The 17658-nt window shown below is 46.4% G+C and overlaps 1 protein-coding gene across 1 annotated transcript; it reads left to right on the top strand.

Moving 5' to 3' along the window:
* The first annotated feature begins 31 nt into the window (after positions 1–31).
* Positions 32–14134, top strand: LOC128902246 (asparagine--tRNA ligase, cytoplasmic). The gene is made up of 15 exons (XM_054184839.1): positions 32–97; positions 2251–2333; positions 3255–3320; positions 3424–3516; positions 3740–3829; positions 4705–4783; positions 5794–5864; positions 6141–6227; positions 7009–7230; positions 7629–7828; positions 8294–8429; positions 9501–9614; positions 11165–11296; positions 11939–12070; positions 12668–14134. The coding sequence occupies exons 1-15, from the start codon at positions 55–57 to the stop codon at positions 12797–12799; spliced, it is 1680 nt and encodes a 559-aa protein (XP_054040814.1). The 5' UTR covers positions 32–54; the 3' UTR covers positions 12800–14134.
* Positions 14135–17658: the final 3524 nt, after the last annotated feature.

Below are 17658 nucleotides of genomic sequence, written 5' to 3'. Positions count from 1 at the left end.
GGAAGCGCCGTGACGGCACTTCCGGCGGGCGGCTGCGGCAGTGCGGCGGCGGCCATGGCGGGAGAGGTGCTGGGGCGGACGGCGGCGCTGGCCTTGGGTGAGGCCGGCGGGCGGCGCGGGGCCGTGCGGGGCGGCTGGGTGTGCCCGGGCCGCGACCTCGGCCGCAGGCGGGAGATGGCGGCGGGCGGCTGCCGGCCCGGTGCCGGCGGCTCTGGCGGGCGGCGGAAGGGGAGGCCGGGTTTCGGGTGGGGATGAAGGACGCCGTGGGAGCGGCGGGAGGGCTGGAGGTGCGCCTTGACGGGGTGGGGACGTGGCCCCGGTCAGCGCCGCGGCAGGGTGGAGCGGCGGCCCGGTAGGGGCCAGGGCCCCGGTGTGTGTCCTGGAGACTGCACCGGCGCTGAGCCCGGGAGCTGGGAGCGGAGGTTGACGGAGTGCCATTACAAGTCATATAATGGACAACCAGGGGAACAGTCCTAGCCAGCATGGGTTTATGAAAGGCAGGTCCTGCCTGACGAACCCGATCTCCTTCTATGACAAGATGACCCGATTATTGGATGAGGGAAACGCTGTGGACATTGTCTACCTAGACTTTCAAAAAGCATTTGACACTGTTCCCCATAGAATTCTCATGGAAAAACTGGCGGCTCACGGCCTGGATGAGCATACGATCTGCTGGATCAAGCACTGGCTGGATGGGCGGCCCCAAAGAGTGGTGGTCAATGGAGTTAAATCCAGCTGGCAGTCGGTCACACGTGGTGTCCCTCAGGGCTTGGTGTTGGGACCATTTCTGTTTAACATCTTTATTGATGATCTTGATAAGGACATAGAGTGCATCATCAGCCAGTTTGCAGGTGACACGAAGCTAAGCGGGAGTGTTGATCTGCATGAGGATAGGGAGGCTCTACAGAGAGACTTGGATAGATTGGACCGATGGGCCAATGCTAACGGTATGAGCTTCAACAAGGCCAAGTGCCGGGTCCTGCACTTGGGCCACAACAACCCCATGCATCGCTACAGGCTTGGGGCAGTGTGGCTGGAGAGCTGCCTGGCAGAAAAGGACCTGGGGGTTCTAATTGACGAACGGCTGAACATGAGCCAGCAGTGTGCCCAGGTGGCCAAGAGGGCCAATGGCATCCTGGCTTGTATTAGAAATAGCGTGACCAGCAGAAGGAGGGAGGTGATTGTCCCCCTGTACTCAGCACTGGTGAGGCCACCCCTTGAATATTGTGTCCAGTTTTGGGCACCTCAATACGAGAGAGATATCGAGGTGCTGGAGCGAGTGCAGAGGAGGGCAACAAAGGTGGTGAAGGGCCTGGAGAATAAATCTTATGAGGAGCGATTGAAGGAGCTGGGACTGTTTAGTTTGAGGAAGAGGAGGCTGAGGGGAGACCTCATCACTCTCTACAGCTACTTGAAAGGCCATTGTAGAGAGGTTGGTGCTGGTCTCTTCTCACAGGCAATTGGCGATAGAACAAGAGGGAATGGCTTCAAGCTGCAACACGGTAGGTTTAGGCTGGACATTAGGAAAAAATTCTTCACAGAAAGAGTGGTCAGACACTGGAATAGGCTGCCCAGGGAGGTGGTGGAGTCACCATCCCTGAATGTGTTTAAGACTCGTTTAGATGTGGTGTTAGGGGATGTGGTGTAGGGGAGAACTTTGTAGAGTGGGGTTGATGGTTGGACTCGGTGATCCCAAGGGTCTTTTCCAACCTAAATGATTCTGTGATTCTATGGGAGCAGCTGGGCAGGGGGCGGCGGGGATGTGCAGGGCCCGTGTGCCCGGCGCTGGCGAGAGGAGGCGGCCTTGTCTGTGCTTTCAATTTGCAATTCGTCTCTGGGCTGTAAGCAAGCTGAAAGTTGGCCTGAACTCGCTGACTTTTCTCAGTTTACCGTCTCCCTGCTTGCCTAGAAAAAGGTATTTTATATATATTTTTTATGTATATATATATTTTATATATAAAACGCTGCTTCCATTTTGGTTCCTGAAGCGCAGCCAGTGACTTTCAGGAGTTCAGTGCCTTGGGAGTCCATGAGGCTTCAGTATAACACGCTTACTGCATGGTTTGGTTTTTAGAATGGAAAATATTAAATAATTCTTATCTGTCTGACCATCTGGTTGGTTTTGAAGGTTTATTGCTGCTGCTAACCATGAAGATTTTATATCCTTGTGTGTTTCCAGTTTCTTCCTGAACATTTCCATAGCTGATTATTTCTTTTTTAGTAATTGCCTGTATTTGTCATGTATTGCAGAAGAGCTGTATGTTTCTGAACGAGAGGGCAACGATTCCACCGGTGATGGCACACAAAAGAAACCGTTCAAGACTGTTCTAAAGGTAACTGGAAGACACCTGCTCTTTGTTTTGAAGAGTGTGCCAGGTGTTGCGGGTGGAGTGATTAACTTCGCTTGTAAGAGAGAAGTAGTGAAATGTTTATTAACATAAAACAGTGATTTAACAAAGTTAGCAGTGAATGCGACAGCGTTTTATGAGATTCCATGCCAGGGTACACTTGATTATTTACTGCATAGAGGCCGGGGTCAGACAAGCTCTCAGGGAGACCCTCCTGTTGAGTCCCGAGGTTCAGAAAGGACCCCCTGGCTTTCTAAACTCCTTCTCAGAGAGGAGTCTGGCTGCGGCTGGATCCAATCCTAGTCCCAGACTTCATCAACAGTTTATGTCTAAAGGATTATATATGCGCAATCAATCCTTAGATCCCTTAGCTAAGATTTCAAAGTTTAGCATGCTATTAGTCACTTACCGAGAATCTGTTGCGGCAAGGAATCTCTCAGCCTCAAGGAGAAGAACCTTAAGTGAGCGTCCCCACTCAAGGGGAGATCCTGGTGTGCAGCCGCTGCCGTGCAGGAGAGCTCAAAGGGCTCTTGGGCTGTCCGCTATTTATGGAGTAAGATAATTGACCTATAGTCGTATTCTCATGGGAACAAGATACCTAGGTTCCCACTCCAGACAGGGTTTTGGTTATGTTGCCAGCCATCTCCCACAGTTCAAGCGCAACCCATAACAACTCCCGCTGATGGCCATGGCTCGAGCAGGAGCCGGGGGGGAGAACGGGAGAGCACACCGCCACACCTGCACTTTAGTTTCAAGTGATTGGCCTGTATTTCCAGTGTAAATTTTATACCAGTTCTTGCAGCTCTGAGCAGCAGGATCAGAAGTAGGATATCTGCTCCGTCTCTGTAAGGATGATTCAGTTCGCTTGCAGTGCCATTGATTCTGTTGTTTTCTCCCCCTTTTTAGGCCTTGATGACAGCAGGAAAGGAACCGTTTCCTACTATTTATGTGGATTCACAAAAAGAAAATGAGGTACTGTAGCATTAGAGCTTCCTAGTAGAAATTATTGAATGCTCTTTTGTGTGAAGGGACACAAATATAATCTTTTATCTTCTGCTCTCTTGGATTCATTTAGAGATGGGCCATTATTTCAAAGTCACAGATGAAAAATGTCAAAAAACTGTGGCACAGGGAACAAATGAAGAATGAAGCCAAGGAGAAGAAGGAGGTAGGTTGCAGGTGGTGCTAAGTTGGAGGAAGGATACCACATTTTTTTTCCAAAACAATTAAGCAGCATTGTTGTCATTCCCACCCGTCAAAAAAAGCTTCAGTTTGTTCTTACTGGTGTGAAGAAATGTTCTTCATCAGTAATTGTAAAGAGTGGGAACCTTACAAAGCCTGGTTACAGCTGTTTAATACTTTTTTTTTTTTTTTTTTTTTTTTTACACCAGGCAGAAGATCTCTTGAGAAGAGAGAAGAACCTGGAGGAAGCTAAAAAAGTTGTTATCAAGAATGATCCTAGTCTTCCAGAGCCAAAATGTGTAAGATCCAGCGTGCTTGATACATGGCCTGTGTTAGAGCGTCTTGTCTGCACAAAGATAGGGCCTGTCTCTGCTTTCTGGCTCTGGCAGCTGTTGAAGGCCACTCTCTTTTTGCTGCCCATAAATGCAACTTTGTTTTTCTGGTTATCCGTGTCCTCTAGGACATAGACTTCAGTCTTTCTTATGCACTTGGTGGGTATCTGAACCTTAGTTCACGCATCAGACTTCTCTGTGTCTGTGTTTTTCTGCTGGTAGAGACCATACTTCTGTTTTAGAAAGTTTGTTAGTTTTGCCTTGTTTGTAATAAGTTATTGAGGCACGTTCTTATTTGGCTGTTGGAGGGTGCTGCTGGATTTGGTGGTTTGGTGCAGTCCTTTGCTTAGTCAGCAGATACTACATGTGCCGCTCTGCGACGGGTTTTTGGGTGGACGCTGTGTAGAAGGGGTTTCTAATACACGTGTAGAAGGTGGTTTTGATTGGAGCCCTGCGCTCTCATGGCTGCTCTTTGGGAAAGGGGCAGCCGGGCCCAGCTGTGCTGAAATCACAGTCTCTTCTACACCGGTGCACTGTAGCAGGCTTTAACTGCCTCAGCCATGATCCGTTTTGAAGGTGCCCATTGGGTTTATGGACTCTGGAAATGCTGTCTGAATGTACTGCCTGCAATATAACTCGCTAAAATACTCTTTCCTTACTAAACAGCTGTTCAGTATTGACAGCTGTGCTTACTGGGTGGGACTTTGCTTCAGGTGCTTCTGGGAGGAGTTTTGGGGAGGGCGGTGTCCTATACACTTGTATTTTAAGTAATTATGCGAGAAACACCATCTAAATGGTGAATAATCTCTCTTATTTGATTGCTTTTATCCCCTGCTTTACAGGTGAAGATTGATGCTCTGAAGGCTTACAGAGGCCAGAGAGTGAAGATTTTTGGCTGGATTCACAGATTACGGAGACAAGGTAAACCACAGGCATTTAGAAGTTACTGAACCTGTGCAGAGAGATGGAACACATTCGGTAGCCGTCAGAATTTGGATGCTTTATATGAATCAGACAGCACCTATTCTTACATTTTTAAACCACCAGTTAGGTGCCTTCTTTGGTTTATCACAGTGGTTGCTACAACACTGAAAATACTGCATGATGTATGAGCATATAGACGCTTCCTAGTTGAAATCATATGGGATTGTCAGTTTGGAGGCCAGTCCTGCAGAATTTCTTCAGAAGAAGACTTGGTTTGTGTTTTAAACTGTTCCTGCAAACTGAGGAGCTAACTAGTAATGAAATCAGCAAATTGGAATTTTGAAGTTATATAAAGTAGCATGACTTCTAAAATAAATTTAGGGAGTAATACCTGCTATCAGAGTGGTGGGCATTCTGGTCAGCACAGTGGCCTTGGTTGGGGGGTGGAAGTGCAAGGCAGAGGTAGTTCTGACTCCCCAGGTGTTGGTTCAAATTATCACTGAAGAACTTGACGAAGCGGTTGTGGATCCTGGATATCACGAGCAGTTTCTAGCAAATTCTTGTTGTAAGTAGATACTTTTGCAGAGAGGTGGGTGAGCAGGGTGACATCACTTCATCTGTGTTAGGTGTACCCTGGGCCTGTGCGTTCAGCATTTCTGCATGCGGACTCGTAGTCCCTTGGGGTGTCTGAGGCTATGTCGCGGCCAAACAGTCTCAACCCTGTTGAGGATGGAGCGGGCTTTGCTCTTGATGTCTGTTGAAACTTATTTTAACTTGTTATACAGAACGCAGCTCTGTGAAAGGCTTCCGTGACGGTGCTAATGATTTGGTGTTTACCTGGAGCATTTTTGTTTTTTAAAATGGAAGAATGTGGTCACCGTCCCTTAATGATCTCGATATCAGTGATTAATATGTCTTGGGACATACTGTCCCAATGCTGTCTGTTCGGATGGATCTGTGAATAAAGCTGAGACTCTCTGGGGTTTTTTTCTTCTCTTTCTAACTAGGAAAGAATTTGATGTTTGTTGTTTTGAGAGATGGCACAGGTTTTCTTCAGTGTGTCCTGTCAGATGATCTGGTAAGTTGTGATGATTTAATTATGTTCTGTCATTAAATAAGCAAAGTGCTGATACCTCATCTGTTTTCCTTTTATATAGACATTTGGAAGTTCTCCTAAACCTACTGATTAAGTTGTATGGTTGTTAAATTGTACCTCCTGCCACTAGAGTTTTTTGTCAGTGTGAGAACTATTTATAAGTGACTATGAGTTAATCGTGTCTGTTACTGCAATATATGTCATAGGAAACATAGAGAATTACTGTAACCATGCCTTTGTTTCTTTTTCTCTCTGTAGTGTCAGTGTTACAACGGGCTAATTCTCTCTACGGAGAGCAGTGTTGCAGTGTACGGTACGCTCAACCTTGTTCCGGAAGGCAAGCAGGTATGGGAGTTGGCGTGTTTGCGTTCTCCCTCCCTTCAACAGTTTATCACTTTCCTGATGGACAGAGAAGCAGAGGTGGAAATAATTAGATTATTTCGGAGGGAATTTGGTTTAGAGAAAAGAACAAACCTCCCAAAGCTGCTGCTGTCCCCCGCCAGTTCAGTGTGACAGATGAACTGTGTGACTGTTCTGCTCACGGTATGGTACTGCTCACAGTGTTTCGGACATCAAGAACGCATCGTGTTTTCATGTCTCATCACAATGATGCAATGCTTTTATGTAACAAACTCACCAGATTTGTAAGAATCTGTTGATTAGATTTTGAAAATCTGCGTTTATACCCTGAAAATACCGTGAATGAAAAAATACCATTTTATGGGAGAGAAGCGGAGCGTGACCCACACGGGGGAGCTGGTGAGACCAGAAATGGAGAGGTCTGTTCTGCACCTGGGCAGGGCTGAGCCTGGCGTGGGGACACACCTCCGCTTGCTGCGGGGCAGCAGATAGGGCAGGGGAGATTAGCCGGCATGGAACTGCTCTTTTCACACTGGGGCGAGGTGCTGCCTGGTGCAGAGAGATTGATTTTTCGGGTGTCTGACCAAGAAACTCAGAGGTACCATAGCGAGCTAGTTCTTCCTCTGTTGTGATCTAAGCAAGCTTTTTCAACTTGTTTGAAGTTTGCTATGCAGCAGGAGAACCTGGCTCAAATAGTACAAAGATGTTGACATCCAAGGGGCAAAACGTGGGCTTCTGAAATTTTTCTTTCTCCTCAAATTGGCAGGCTCCAGGAGGCCACGAGCTGAACTGTGATTACTGGGAGCTTATTGGTCTGGCCCCCGCAGGAGGGGCTGACAATCTGCTCAATGAGGATTCGGAGGTTGATGTGCAACTTAACAACAGGCATATGATGATTCGAGGGGAGAATATGTCCAAAATCTTCAAGGTGCGCTCCATGGTAGTACAGGCCTTCAGGGATCATTTCTTTGCCAATGGATATTATGAAGTAAGTATATTTTCCTTTGTCAGCAAATGACTACTTGAATATCCTGGCTTCAAGGCCATCTTTTTCCTGGAAAAACTGTAGACTCTCTAATTGACCTGAAAGGGGCAAACGAAAAGCTGTATATTAGGAAACTATTATTTGGTTGCTTTCATAGACATAGACACTCAAAGGTGTGTAGACACACTGGGGCGTGTAAGTGTTACAGCGTGATTGACAAACAGCCCGCGTTCCTCTTTTTAACGTGCTGAGGGGTATCAGACTGAAGTACTTGTGTGTGTGCGTACACAGGCTTTGTAGGATGATGTTCTGGAAGAGTGTGTCTTACCTCACTGCTCTTGTGTGTTGTCATCATTGTCCTTAATTCTTCACTCAAGTAATGACATCCTGTTCTTTAACAGGTCACTCCGCCAACTTTAGTCCAGACGCAGGTGGAAGGAGGCTCAACCCTATTCAAATTGGACTATTTTGGTGAAGAGGCATACTTGACGCAATCGTCCCAGCTCTATCTGGAGACCTGCATTCCAGCGTTAGGAGATGTCTTCTGTGTTGCTCAGTCATACAGAGCTGAGCAGTCCAGGACCCGCAGGCACTTGGCAGAGTATGGACAGAGTATACTTCTTTGCTCTTTATGTAGAAGTGAATTTATAAAGCTGGGGGTGGCAGGCGGTTGGATGACAGAACGTACAGTGAGCAGACAACATAATGCTGATGCGGAAGGACTGAGCAAAAGTCTGTTTGGGGGTGGGAGATAATACCTTGTCTCCGTGAACGTCCAGCTGGTCATAATACGTTGGCATTTAGTCAAGGAAGATCTGGGCGAAACAGAGCTCATACATTTTTAGGAAGCTTTGTCTCTTTAGAAAATACAATTCATCAGTTCATGCTGTTGTCTTTTTTTTTTTTATGGCTTCATTTTCTTTACGGTGTAGAAGTGGGAGAAATGAAAAGGGGGACAAAAGTGTGTATTCTTGGGTTGTGGGAGCTTTTTCTCGTGAGAATTTTTTCATAACTAAAGATCTGTTGCTTGTGCATGGTTTTGTAACCGCATGACTTTGTGTTTCAGATACACTCACATTGAAGCTGAATGTCCTTTTATAACTTTCGAGGATTTATTGGACCGTCTGGAGAGCTTGGTTTGTGACGTAGTGGACAGAGTCTTGAAATCACCTGCATCAAGCTTACTGTATGACCTCAACCCGGTAGGCACAATGGGGAACAGTCGGGAATAGCCAAGAAAATATAATCTTTAGCCTTTCCTGATCAGCATGTTCATCTGGGGAAGGCAGGGCATGGCAGCGAGCTCTGCTTGCTTACTATTATTAATAATAAGAAAAAATACTAAATAACGTCAAAAGAATGAAAATGCTGCAAGGCTGGTAATGACTCTTCTTGAAGCAGGGGGCTGTGGGGGAAGAAGCTCCCTGCCAGCGAGTTGCAGGAGTGCTGGGATTATCCCAGTGTGCTGGGATTATCCCAGTGTGCTGGGATTTATTGCAATGTGCACTGTACCAGTGGAATAAACCCCTCTAACCCAGAGCTCGTAATATTGATCGGCTGGTACTTGCAGATTGAGCACAAGGGAGCAATGAAACAACTGGTGTTTTACTTTCTACCCTGGAATGTGGAGCTCTGTAAAGCTATTTTCATTTGTTAGAGACCCTTTGTGTTCTGGTGCCTTTGCAAAGAAGATGGCTTTAAGAGACTGCTGACTTTATTTCTGTCGCTAGCTTTTCTCTCAGAACGCATAGAAATTCAGTCATCTCTTATTTTGAGCTGTTTTCCTGATAAACACTGGGAGGTTCAGTTTTAAATTTGGGCTGAGACAGGGGCAGGAGGTAGGAGACAGCAGAAGCACAACCCCCCTCACAAAGGCGGGTTCTGAAGCCGATCTGTGCGCAGGGAAACAAAAATGTTCTTCTGTGGCCTTGCGAGTGAACCTCTGCTAATGGCTGAGTTTGAAACACCTGCGCATGCAACAAATTTGTACAGAAAAGGAAACAGCTTTGAAAATTCTTCCTCCCTTCTCTCCTGCCATCTTTCTCAGCTTCTTTTCTGTGAGCTTTACTGGGCTTGGAAGATGGTTGGGTTTGGTTATTGCGTTTTAGTACTGAGCTTGATTTGTTTGTTTGTTTATTTATTAAGTAATTGTTGATGTATGAGCTGGAAAGAGTAGTGTGTATGCTTCAAGCCTGGAAGTGGACTTGCTGATTAACTAGAAAGGTAGTATTCTTTAAAACTGGTACTCTTCAACTGTCTACTCTGATTTACAGGGCTTCCAACCCCCTAAACGTCCTTTCCGACGAATGAACTATACTGAAGCCATTGAGTGGTTAAAGGAACACGATGTGAAGAAGGAAGATGGCACTTACTATGAGTTTGGAGAAGTAAGTCTGAGCCTCTGTAGGAATTACAACCAAAGAAAATCCCACTGCCCCGCACTAAGGGTGTGCAAGTCCCGTGAAGAACAGCATGTTTGGCCTGTGGTGCTATTGGGCGTACTGTTGGTGTGTAACTCTGGTGTGGTTTGTGTGGAATGGTAGCGGGAAGGTGTGAAATCGTAGTCCCATGTAAGTTAAAGGGAGTTTTGCTGTAAACTTCAGCAAGGCCTGGATTTTTGTCTGGACTGTGCTGGCAGGTGTAGTGATGTCGTATTGGGGAAGGCAAGCGTGGGATGGGTTTTCACGTGATGTCTTTGAACGTTGGAATCAAAATCTGTGTTGTCATCTGTCCGTCTGTTCTGTCTTGCTCTTCTCCAACATGCAAGGCAAAGTGATTTGAATCTCAAGAGGACTTGATGCTGTAGCCACAGTCATCAAAGGATTTAAGACAAATGAGATTTTTAGGAGGAGATCATACAATTGTTAAACTTCAAAGTCTGCACAGCGTATTCTGGGGGAACCTTGGCAGCTCAAAACAGATGTGTTGGGTTTTTTGCTGTTACTGCTTTTCCCATTTGTATCAAAGATGACAGAGATGAAGGGAGGGAAGGGCCTTCAAACTGCCCTGAACTGAAGGTTCCGGAGGGAAATAAGGATTCTTCCCTGCCTGCCCCCATTATGGGCTAATACGTGCTTTGTGAGCTGCCCTTGCACAAGGCCCGTGTTCCTTGCGTTTTCCTTGCTGTGCGTGCTCTAGTAGCTCCTCCGGCCCCCTTTCCGTGGCAGTCAGTGCTGCAGTGCAGTGTGGGGTTGGATTAAAACAAGTAACAGGTATGGCTGTTATCTCCTATGAAAGAAAAAATCTAATCTTCTGACTTTAACTCGGAATCTAAGAAAAGCGTGACACCATTGGTGCAATAGAAGTTTAAATTAAACCTTTCAGGGATAGTTTAACAAGCCGTGATCGCATCATCACTGATGTTCCCTGCCTGTCAGTGTAACTGGTGCCATCCTTCACTTCTCCCCAGTTTTAAACAGTAAAATTGCTGAATTAATCAAAATGAAACTTCTGCTAGGTGTTTCACAGTTTATCAAATTTCAGTCTGAAAACTTTAACCTAAATAACACTAGGCTCCTCTGTGTAACTCATCAGTTGAGGTTTTTAGAAATAGCCCATATACATAACAAGAAAACACCGAAACTTCTTAGTCTTGAGGTTTGTGGAAAACGGTATTGGGGAGAAAGGAGATAAGGCTCTTCAGTGTTTGCTGGTTGTTTGGGAAGTCTGCATTTCAGGTTAGGTTTTTCCTCAGATTTCTGTCAGAAACATTGGGAAGACTTGGATTTTAATTGAACAGATATTTTTCCCCTGCTATTTATGTTCTTAAATATATTTTTTTCTAGGATAAGTTTGTTTTAAAAATATAGGTGTATAGGATGAATGTGCGGATACATGTGGTCTGAAACTGTCTTTGTTTCATGCCTTATACATGTGGGACTCAAGGTATTGGAGTGGTTTTGGTTTTAAATATTAATAAAGCCTTCTTTAACCTTAGGATATTCCTGAAGCTCCTGAGAGGCTGATGACAGACACCATTAATGAGCCCATCTTGTTGTGCCGATTTCCTGCAGAGATCAAGTCTTTCTATATGCAGCGCTGCCATGACGATTCCCGGCTTACCGAGTCTGTGAGTTGGTGTCTCACATAGCGTTGCAGGCCTCTAAGCGGAATGGGGAGCGTCAGCGTGAGTGAGCACAGAATGAGTCAGTACTATGGGAATATCGTGGAGGATTCTTCCCGGGTTTTGGGTTGGGTGTCTCTTGGCACGGCTTGTTGAGCCTACAGAAATAAGCACAGCAACTCTGAAGTGCTAATAAAATGTGGGTAGATCATAGTGAGCATGCTCTTCTCCCACCTCGGGTACGTGCTAGTCTCTTGGCAGTACTCCTCTGGCTTCTCGGAGACTGTATTGTCTGAAGACTGGCTGTCTGGCAGCCAGGGGCAGGGGTGCTTGTTAGGGGCGCTGCTGTGTTTGTGGGGTTTTGGGGGGGTGTTTTGGGAGTTTTGGTGGGGTTTTTTTTTTAATGTTGTTGTTGGGTTTTGGTGTTATTTTTACAGTTGAGTGTAGCCAAGAGTATTAGAGGTTAACCTAGTCAGTTAGTTTATTCCATCTATAAGTTGGGTCCAGAAGGAATTGCCTTCCTTCCTGTCACAGAGAATTAAAATTATGTGGTAAAATGTGTTATGGGAATACAGTGTTAAGTTTGGGCGATTTTTCCTCCCCCTCCTGCAGGCAGCTTAATCGTAATAGTTTGGTCTTGTGTTGTAGGTTGATGTGCTGATGCCTAATGTTGGTGAGATCGTTGGAGGCTCCATGCGTACCTGGGATAGTGAGGAGCTACTTGAAGGCTACAGGAGAGAGGGCATCGATCCCACGCCGTACTACTGGTACACTGACCAGGTTTGTGAAACGGATTAGATGTGCTGCTTGTCACATATGATAGTTGATTTTATTTTTTTTAAACTGTGATGCAGTCTAAATTGGAAACATTTTTGGTGGCCCAAAGTAGATAGTCATTTAACCACTGGCAGAAAGCAATGGGTAGGAGTTTGCATTTGGTTAGAATCGCTGCTGTTTGCTGCGGTTGCTCGCTGCCCTTACCAGATCCCCTGCCTTAGCCTGGGCTGTGCGGGTGTGCTCCTCTTGTAATGACTTCTGCAGTGGTTCTGGTTACATAAAAAGAGCTTGATCTTCACAGGCTTGAATGGCTGAGCTGTAGCTAGTGTAACAGGAGGGGGAAAGGAGGTGGCCGAAAAAGAATCGTTAAGACTTTCTCTTTCACCTTCCATTTTCCTCTTCTTGTCCTTACACTGCCTCAGGAAACTCAGGACAACTAAACACAAGTGTCTTGCCTGAAAAGAGCACAGTCTGTTTTCCTCATCTTTCAGAAAATAATCTTGGAATGGTTTTGTGGGGTTTTTCTGGTGGTATTACTGCAATTATAATATAAATAACAAGAAAATGTTTAATATCTACTCTCTGATTTTAATTTCACAGAGAAAATATGGCACGTGCCCTCATGGTGGCTATGGTTTGGGATTAGAACGGTTCCTAACCTGGATTCTGAACAGACACCATATCCGAGATGTCTGTCTCTATCCACGCTTTGTCCAGCGCTGCAAACCTTAGCCATCCTTGTGAAAAACTCCTAGAAAACCGAGCAACTGATGCTTGGAAAAGAACAATACACTCTGCTATACCACAGCCTGGCTGAGAATAAGACTTATTGCAACCTGTTGCTAATACAAATACTAATTTAGGATGTGAAAAGGAAAATAAACAAACCACTTTTTTAAAGGAAAATGCTACCAATTAACTGGAAGAAGCCTTAGAAAAAATCGTTAGGTGCATTTATGCTCTCAACTCAACATAAAACAAAGATCCTGATAAGATGTCATTTAAAAAACAAGATACACTTCTGCTTTTAATTTCTGCGACTTAAAATATGCTGGGCGTTTGATTATTTTTTTTTAATTTGCTTTAATCGGTTTTCTCTTGTGGTTTCCTGTTGGAGAAATCGGGAGTTCAAGCTCTTTGAATTCCCAAATAATGACCTCTGAGAATGGTGTGAAAAGACATGATCTAAATAGCTCAGCAAAGTATAAAAATGGGAATAATTATATTAAGCGCTGCACTTTTAGCTCCTACTGTTTTTAATGGAAGTTCCGTTTGAGTTTATGCGATAGCAAGGTATGTAGTATTGAGCACAAAATTCTGCTGCAAGAGACGTGGGTTGAGTTTTTTCCCCGCATCATTTATTGGTTAGTAATGGTGAGGCTGCTGGTGAGGTACCCTTTGCTCCTTTCCCCGATACCTGGACGAAGTGCTGCAGTGGGTCGATGCACACCCAACCTGTGCTGAATTGCAGTAGGAGGGGACGTGTTCCTAGAGCCTCGTCTGTCGGCTCGTGGACATGGGGATGCCTGTGGTGCCTTCCGAATGAAGGTTCTGCCACCTCTTTCAAACCAGAAATGACCGAGTGAAGACCCAGAGAAACTGGTGACTTTGAAATACAGTTGGATTTTGGGATTGTGTGCTGACTGGCCTGTCCTCTCCAGATGAATTGTAGTTCAAGCAGGGCTTTCCCACTTCATGCTAAAGCATGTTTTGTAGTAGAGCAGTTCCACCTTTCCTCGCTGGCTCCGTGTTCTCTTGTGCTACTGCAGCTGAGCAGATTCTCTGGCTGTAATCAAGTTATCAAACAGGTTTAATTAAATATTTAATGTGTTGAATCATCTGTGTGCTTTTTAGTCATAAATAAAGTAATTCTTTTTACTAGAGAGAAAAAAAATTGGTAGATGCATCATTTGCTACCAGCACTGAGACTTGATTTGGATTTGCCATTCATAGATGTTGAGCTGTGTGATATCCATATTTTTGTAATAAACAATTGATTTTCTTCATCTTGCATGTTACATATATAAACTGATCTAAATCAGCAACCAATAAATTATGGCAACATCAGTTGGTGTGCGAGGCAGTAGTTCTTGACCTTTCCTTTCACTTAGCCTGTGTTCCCAGTCCTTTTGTAGCCGTAACAGGAAAATCCTGCACAGTAACATGCCTCAGTTCTCTAGGCTCGCTCGGCATTTTTGATGGGTTGTTCTCTGAACGTAGAACTTAAAAAGATTCCTTTAAATACCTGCAAAAGTATAGTCAACTGTAAATTCCCTGTGGGTTGGGGGTTGTTGCATATGCGTTAAGTACATAAGCTAGAGGAAGAGGAGAAAAATTAACAAGCTTGACTGCAACAAAATGCTAGCAATTTCTTCCTTCTAAACTGAGATACTGGACAACTTACACCAGCGAGTTACAGGAAACGTCACCCCAATCCAAAAGTTGAACCCCTTGGGCTTGTGTTTTCATGGGATTTATTTTGTTGGTGGGGTTTTTTTTGGGGGGGATAGAGTGAGGGGAGCTCAAGAGGCTGCTGTAATTCAGAATATTTAGGAATTTATGAGCATACAAAGACTTCTATAAAAAAATGTCCTTCAAGAGCCTGAAGTGATGGGAAGGGAGGAGAAAGGTTGGGAGAAGATACAGCTAGAAAAACATCGCTTGTTGGCAGTCGGTTTTCTGCTCTTAAAGCTGGCAGGGCCGAGCTGCTTTGTAAAGGTTAAAAGCCTCTGTATCAGGGGAACTACTAGAGGAAGGGCTGAGGACTTAAGAGGTGCTTGTGGCAGAGGCAGATCAGATAAGGAGCTTAAAAGGTGACTGGGATGAAAGATGCTGTGGAGTGGAACACAGCAGAGACTGCTGTGCGGTTCCCTAATCTGCTGGGGGAGCAGAGGTGGTGCTGGGCAAACCTCTGCCCCGGAAAGATCCTCGAATTAAGCAAAAGCCTGTGCAAATCTACCGGGGGGGTAATGGGGAGTAAATTCTGTAGGCAGCTGCTGAAACCAAACAAATGTAGTGATGTTCAAATGCTGCTTCAAACCAAACCTTTTTTATGTTAAAGAGGATTGGTGCAGTTCCTAATTTATCACTGAGGTTCAATGCAGGTCTTCTACTGTTAAGAAAAAAAAAATTACTCTTAGAGATTGAAAAATTATAAATGTAGCATGGTTTTATTTCTGTGCTCCGTCAGTTGTGGTTTTGTATGGTGTCTTACTTCTTTTTTTTTGTTGTGTTCTTAGAAAATTTGCTGAGTTTGATTATGTCTCGAGTGATCTCAAACCAGTGATGATCCTGGGTGTTTCTGGCACCTATCCGGAAAGCTCCTTTCCAAGCTCTCCGGCAGTAAAACTTCTTGATTCTAAGTTATTATTTGGGGCTGATTTAATCACGCTTGCTGTCAGTGCGTTCTGTGGGCTAGCAGTGCTCCCAGGTCCTTCCTGTCCGAGTTCGGTATTTGTCCTCCATACTAACACAGGTACGTTGTGTACATGGGCAATGCTGGGCAGTCCTGGGAGAAGCGAAGCAGCTGGTTGGTCTCGCCGGCTGTGAGGATTCCAGGGACCGGAGGGAGCAGCAGTTTCCTCTGGGCTCCACCACGAATTCCTGCGCAGTTTACGGCCCTTGCAAATTGTGGTGATTAGTAATACTCCTCAGAAAGGCACTGCAGCTGGTTGGAATGCAAGAATACTTGGTTTTATTTTTATTAGAAATGGTAAACAAATCTGCAAAAGAGGAGAAAATATGCAATCAGAACTTGGATTTCTCCTCATCCTTACTTTCCTTTTCCTTCAAGGTATTTCCTTGAAGGAAACTCCAGTCGGGTTGGTAATTGAATTGGTACTTGGTAAACCGGACTGCCAGCACTGGCTCCAAGGCCCTTTCAGCCTTGTGACTGGCAGCTTTGAGATCATTTGTGTAGTTTTGTTTAGATTACATCTCCTTACATGCATTATTTTATATTTATCTATGTTGAAACTCATCTGGCCACCCTTTGTAAGGACCTTATGAAGTTCCTTGCCACTGGTGTGGCACCAGAGAGCCCAGCATCCTTTACAAATTTGGGGTTTCTCCTTGTCGCTCACTTCCCCATCAGGCAGTTGGGACCGAAAGAGCCACCGCTCGCTGGAGGGACGAAGAGATGTGCGGGGCTGCCAGGCCTTGGGCAGCGAGAGCTGAGTCTGGTTTTGGCCTTCCCAGCTGTCCATGGAGTGACTGAAACTGCTGCTGAGAAGATGGGGGATGCAAACCAAACATTTGTGTGCAGGGTAACTGTTCTGGTATTTCTGCACAGGTCCTGCAGTGCTGCTGTCTAAACGTACGATGTGGAAAAGATGGGCAAGGACGATAGCGTGGGGCCAGCAGTGAGAGCCCTAGAGCTCAAATCAGCAGCGGGGCCAGCAGTACCTCCCTGTCTGACCCCTCCTGCCACCAGACAGCCCCCTTTGATTCCCAGCATCCACAAACCACGCTGGGCAGTGACCAGGATGGTGATGGAGAAGCACGACTTGTGCTGTAAGGGTATGCGGAGGTGCTGCTGGTGATAAATCCACGTCTGTGGATGTCTGCCCCCAGCTGAGAAACGCTGTTCCTCCCAGCACGCGAAGGAAATCTTCTCATAAATCATGCACTGTAAACACAGTGTGCGTCCCTGTGTGCCACGTGCAGCCCTGTTGCAGTGCTTTTCCACTGGGCCCTGGCAGAGGCAGAATTTGAGCTTTGAAAAGTGTGTTCTGTCTCTTAAAAACCTCCACTCTGGTGAGCCTCCCCTGCAGTGCTGCCTCCAGCTCTGGGGCACCAACACCAGAAGGCCATGGGCCTGTTGGAGCGGGGCCAGAGGAGGCCCCGGAGATGCTGGGAGGGCTGGAGCCCCTCTGCTGTGGGGACAGGCTGAGAGAGCTGGGGGGGTTCAGCCTGGAGAAGAGAAGGCTCCGCGGAGACCTTCCAGCCCCTTCCAGTCCCTCAAGGGGCTCCAGGAAAGCTGGGGAGGGACTCTGGAGCAGGGAGGGGAGCCACGGGACGAGGGGGAATGGCTTTAAACTGGAAGAGGGGAGATTTAGGTTAGATATTAGGAAGAAATTTTTCCCTCTGAGGGTGGTGAGCCCCTGGCCCAGGTTGCCCAGAGAAGCTGTGGCTGCCCCATCCCTGGAGGGGTTCAAGGCCAGGTTGGCCGGGGCTTGGAGCAACCTGGGCTGGTGGGAGGTGTCCCTGCCCAGGGCAGGGGGTGGCACTGGGTGGGCTTTAAAGGTCCCTCCCAACCCAAACCATTCTACCATTCAAACTGTATGTCTGTTTCCTGCGCTACCAACAAGGGCCACAGAGAGGGGACTAAGCCGGGTGATGGGGCATGGCGCCGGCCCCCTGAATATAAAATCCGATTTTTTTTAAGGATATTGCGGTCTTCTGTTTGGTTCGCGGGGTGTTCGATCCCTCATTCCCGAGCCCCCCCCGCCTCTCCTGTGGTACCGGTCACACACAGGGACTGTGGAGGAGAACCGGGGGCGGAGCAGCCTGAGGGACTCCCGGCTCGGCCCCGTCGCCTCCGCCGCCGCCCCCCGGCACCGCCCTCGCTGCCGTACGGCAGCGAGGGCGGT

The sequence above is a fragment of the Rissa tridactyla genome, chromosome Z (genome assembly GCF_028500815.1).
Source record: "Rissa tridactyla isolate bRisTri1 chromosome Z, bRisTri1.patW.cur.20221130, whole genome shotgun sequence".
Lineage (NCBI taxonomy): Eukaryota > Metazoa > Chordata > Aves > Charadriiformes > Laridae > Rissa > Rissa tridactyla.
Note: the sequence above shows the minus strand (reverse complement) of the source record. Positions and strands in the feature narration are given on the sequence as shown.